The following is a 5119-nucleotide window of genomic DNA, read 5'->3' as shown; positions in this document are numbered from 1 at the left end:
AAAAAGGAGATAGGATTCACCATTGAAACTATGATCCAAAGAAAAGAAAAAAGGTGTTTTAACGATGAAAAAAATTAGAGCGAGAGAGAGAGAGAAAAAAAAGGAGATAGTAATGAGATGTAAAAATAATCGTCAAAATCCAACTCGATTTACCATTGAAAATATGATCCAAAGAAAAGAAAAGAAAATAGGTTTTGTTTTAATGAAGGAAAAATTATATATAGAGAGAAAAAATAGTAATGAGATGTAAAAAATAACCATCAAAATCCGGTTCGAACAAATCTATAATATATAATTGATCTTAAATAAAAACAATCAAAATTTATTGAGTAATGATCACTTTTCAAATTTGAAAGGTGATAAACACTTTATATTTAAACTGACGAACTACGATTTAATGTAAACAGAAGGTGTATTATCCAAATACTGCCGCAATATTGGAGATCAATCTGACATGAAAAATCGCGATCGGGACAGATCTACACTGAAATTACATATGAATTAATAAAATGGTGCAACATGGATAATGGAAGGTTGGCGAGCCTTTAGGAGTAAATAAGTGTTGGAAACTATTATTCAAATTTAATGAAACGGAAGCTTTATTCCTTTATTAACGCGGTACACTCAATTCTATCATAAAGCGATAAAAATGATGAACCAGGTTGAGTACATGAGGGGATTTGGTGGAGAAGTAGAGCGGGCTGAGTTGAATTTTGGAAGAAAGAAGAACATTGCGGTTACACCGTACAAGGGATATGTTTATATCCACATAGGCAGTTTAACAAGTAGCAGAAGCATAACTCTTGGGACTGATGAGTTTAAAGAGCTATGCAATCTGAAGCCAGTTCTTTTAAAAGCTGAGGCAGAAATAAAAAAACAGGTTAGTGATTTCTAATATTTAGCAGTAAATATTTACATGAACATATAGCTAAATTATTATCGTTCAGCAGCAAATAGTTGAGCGTGATATATATTTTATTCTCTAAGAAATAGGAGCGATCTACAAAATTATTTTAAAGTAAGATATTGCGAGTGTTTAATAAAAGCACCAGCTGCAGATGTTTCACCTTATATGTTTTTTCGTAAATTTCACTACTGCTAGTAAGTACACATAATTTTCAAAGTTATTGAAAGCGAGTAAAAACTATATGATAAACGTTCTAATTATCCTTCAACAGCAAATAATTGAACATAAATATATACTTTATAGGTTTAATATACAACAAACGTTTTAGTTAAAAGTAAGTTATTGATAGAGAGTATTTACAAGCGGCTTGCGTTCAGCTGCAGATATTTCACTTGTTTCTGGGTTGATTTCACCACTGTTAGTATTAATTTTCAAAGTTATTGATAGCAAGTAAAAAATGTTTTGATAAACGTTCAGTTGCAGATATTTCAACATTTTTGTTTCTAGGTAAATTTCTCAACCGCTAATAAATACGAATTTCTTTCCCACAGCAAACGTTGATTTATATGATTTCTTACACGTTCAATTGTTTTTATTATATATTAATTTTTTTAGCTGCAAAAACCTAGCAGGAAAAAGAAGGTTATAGTTGTTGAAGAGGAAGAAGAAGAAGAAGAAGAAGAAGAAGAAGAAGAAGAAGAAGAAGAAGAAGAAGAAGAAGAAGAAGAAGAAGAAGAAGAAGAAGAAGAAGTAGAAGAAGAAGAAGTAAAAAAAGTTACTTTGAAAAGAAAGGTAAAACAACTTTTGTTTTTTTTTTTTCAATGTAAATCAAAATAAGTAGTTATAATTTTCAAGTTTATGAATTTAAAGTAATTATCCAATTAAATGTACCATAAAAAGAAAAAAAAAAAAAAAAAAAAAAAAAAATTGAAAACATTGAAATAACTTTAAAATTTTAAGATGATTTTCTATATTATGATATTCTTATTTTAGAGAAAGGTGATTGCTATCAGCGATAGCGATGAGGAGGCGGGAGTGTCAGAGTCGGACGTCAGAAAGGTGATTGTTGCAGCAGAATCTGGCCCGTTCAAGGGGCTAAAGAAAAAAAAGAAAACAGCTGGAGCTGGATTCATACTTTCTGAAGCAGTTGAAGATGGCGAGTGAAGATAACACCAGTAAGTGATCAAATTTTTATTCTGTTTCTAATATGTTCTTATATACAATAGTTAGGATAGAAATCATTCATAACTTAGCAACATTTTTCCAATCAAAGATTGATTTATCAATATGTGAAATACTCGCTTTAAGATAAAACCATTGCCTTTGATTTAAAGCGATCTCATTTCTAAGAGGATCATTTCTCAATAATACAAACAGTTCACTATTCAATATACATGTATTTACAAAAATATCTTCAGATAAAGCAAAAGTGTCCATTTTATTACAAAATAAATCGTTTCCGCTACTGTTTCGTTTAACATCATCAGATATGAATGGAGGATCATTTTCACTGTTTAATGGCCCATTTATTAATATAACTGCTAGAGTTATCGAACAGAATAACAATCCGACAATTTTCATCTTTGCACCAAGCCTGTGCAGTTGTGGAAACTGGTCACTGATTTCAGCTGTATCCATATTGATAAAATTGTAATCATGCTCATCTGTCATTTTAAGTGAATATTCTTCCACATTTGCACTACTCAATTCATCCTTTTCATTTATTTTAGAAATCTCCATTATGAAATCCAATTTCTTAATACAGGTGTCGCACTTTGTTCATTTGTTTTCATGCATGTATCTGTAGATTTATGATGTGAAAACTATTTTACTAGAGTTTATGTATCTTATTTATTTCTTTTAGCCAATCAGAACAGAAAAAGGACAATGGGAGAAGAAGTAGAAAAAAAGACACTGAGTGAAAAACGAAAGCGGTCAGCTCCACCTTCATTAAGAACTTTATCTGTTGCATGTATTTATAATAAATTAACAACAAAATGTGATATTCAAATGAGAGATTTTTTTTGTAAAATTCCCTCACCAATTTTAATTATTTTTATGGATTATGCAGACTTTCAATTTGTTTTAAATCCTGGATTTGCCGAATAAGATGTGTTTAATGCTGCCGAGGAAATTTTTGATCAAAGATATCAATTAAATAAAATGATAAGGGAATGCAGCCATTTCACATCTGAAGAGATATTCATTCATTTAAAGAACGTCCCAGGGTCTGTTTTAAATTCACTCGGACTTTCGTTCAATAGGGAGAACTTTTCCGATATTTTAAGGAAAATATTAAACATGCGATTTTCACGTGTTTAATTTACCAAAGAATATGTCTCATATATTTTAATCTAAAATTTAAGAAATTTATTTGTAATATTTTCATCGTGTTTGAAGGTCTTTTTCCCCATTGCACAATGTATTTCACTGGTGCGTTTGAAGGTGTAATTCCCCATTTTCATAATTGTGTTTAATTTACCAAAGAATATGTCTCTTATATTTTAATCTAAAATTTATTTGTAATATTTTCATCGTGTTTGAAGGTGTTATTCCCCATTGTCCAATGTATTTCACTGGTGTGTTTGAAGGTGTTATTCCCCATTTGAAGGTGTTATTCCCCATTGACATAATGTTTGAAGGTGTTATTCCCCATTGTTCTAATGTTTGAAGGTGCTATTCCCCATTGTTCTAATGTTCGAAGGTGTTATTTCACATTGTCCTATGTTTGAAGGTGTTATTCCCCATTGTCCTATTGCCTTAATGTTTGAAGGTGTTATTCCCCATTGTCCTATTGTCATTATGTTTGAAGTTTGTTTGAAGGTCCATTTGAAAGAATATGTCTCATATATTTTAATCTAAAATTTAAGAAATTTATTTGTAATATTTTCATCGTGTTTGAAGGTCTTTTTCCCCATTGCACAATGTATTTCACTGGTGCGTTTGAAGGTGTAATTCCCCATTTTCATAATTGTGTTTAATTTACCAAAGAATATGTCTCTTATATTTTAATCTAAAATTTATTTGTAATATTTTCATCGTGTTTGAAGGTGTTATTCCCCATTGTCCAATGTATTTCACTGGTGTGTTTGAAGGTGTTATTCCCCATTTGAAGGTGTTATTCCCCATTGACATAATGTTTGAAGGTGTTATTCCCCATTGTTCTAATGTTTGAAGGTGCTATTCCCCATTGTTCTAATGTTCGAAGGTGTTATTTCACATTGTCCTATGTTTGAAGGTGTTATTCCCCATTGTCCTATTGCCTTAATGTTTGAAGGTGTTATTCCCCATTGTCCTATTGTCATTATGTTTGAAGTTTGTTTGAAGGTCCATTTGGGTTTTAAAGTTATGTATTTTCATTGGGTTTTTTAAGTTAAAGTCGCCATTTTACCATGCTACTCCCCATTGCCCTATGTATTTCACTTCCCCAGGTTGATAGCAAACGGATAAAACTTAAATATGTTGATATATTTTATTATAAAATCATATATTTATTTACATGAAATAAAATATTATATAATTATTGTACAGTGTGTTTTCTTTTTCTTGAATTTATTACGGATATGGATTTTTTTTTCAATTTACAATTGTATTAATGTTTTTCTTTTAATTTTCTATGAAAATATGCTAGCGAATGCACATTATCATCCAGCAAGTGTCTCTTGTCATCATATGGTGATAGTCCACTTTTCACAACCTTCACCATGTGAATCTGATGGTTGAAACTTCTCAAAGTGTACATATGCGAGAGTAGTGGAGAACAATTGAACAAGGTGTTTTTATATTGTTCGAATCTAACATTTCGGGTTTTAATACCCTTTGCTACTACAGTTTCCTTGTCGTCTGCGGTGATAAAACTATACATTTTTGCTCTTAGTCCGATATATTCCACCATTTGAATGGACTTGCATTCATCTTTGAATAAACCAATAATCGATTTCCTGTCTTTGGTGTAAAGAGGGTGATCAGCTGGATAATTTGAAAAGTCATATAGCTCACTGTTTAACGACATGTCTCTATATATGTCATCAGTTCTCACATGCATAATGAAACTGTCAGTATCTGTGTAACATAATGTTACATTCTCCTTGTATAGTTTTTTCATGTGGTTGTAGTAGTAATCAACCATGTGCGCCTTTGACAGATCGAGAATCATTTGTCCTAGGTAAATTGGTTTGTTGAAGAAAATTTTTGTTTTGGTTTGTAGCACGC

The 5119-nt window shown here is 30.9% G+C and overlaps 1 protein-coding gene across 1 annotated transcript; it reads left to right on the top strand.

Annotated features, from left to right (window-relative positions):
- Positions 1-502: 502 nt before the first annotated feature.
- LOC134694660 (histone H3.v1-like) lies at positions 503-4431 on the top strand. Its single transcript, XM_063555703.1, has 4 exons — positions 503-880; positions 1523-1699; positions 1901-2082; positions 2772-4431. The coding sequence occupies exons 1-3, from the start codon at positions 650-652 to the stop codon at positions 2069-2071; spliced, it is 579 nt and encodes a 192-aa protein (XP_063411773.1). The 5' UTR covers positions 503-649; the 3' UTR covers positions 2072-2082; positions 2772-4431.
- Positions 4432-5119: the final 688 nt, after the last annotated feature.

The sequence above is a fragment of the Mytilus trossulus genome, chromosome 13, assembly GCF_036588685.1.
Source record: "Mytilus trossulus isolate FHL-02 chromosome 13, PNRI_Mtr1.1.1.hap1, whole genome shotgun sequence".
In the NCBI taxonomy this organism is placed as follows: domain Eukaryota; kingdom Metazoa; phylum Mollusca; class Bivalvia; order Mytilida; family Mytilidae; genus Mytilus; species Mytilus trossulus.
This window is presented reverse-complemented; position numbering and strand designations above follow the sequence as displayed.

What these genes read in the sequence shown, in the direction of transcription:
- LOC134694660 (XM_063555703.1), top strand. Translation starts at nt 650, where the DNA reads ATGATGAACCAGGTTGAGTACATGAGGGGATTTGGTGGAGAAGTAGAG. An exon ending in AGGCAGAAATAAAAAAACAG is followed by an intron (nt 881 to 1,522) that starts GTTAGTGATTTC and finishes TAATTTTTTTAG; the next exon opens with CTGCAAAAACCTAGCAGGAA. An exon ending in AAGTTACTTTGAAAAGAAAG is followed by an intron (nt 1,700 to 1,900) that starts GTAAAACAACTT and finishes TTCTTATTTTAG; the next exon opens with AGAAAGGTGATTGCTATCAG.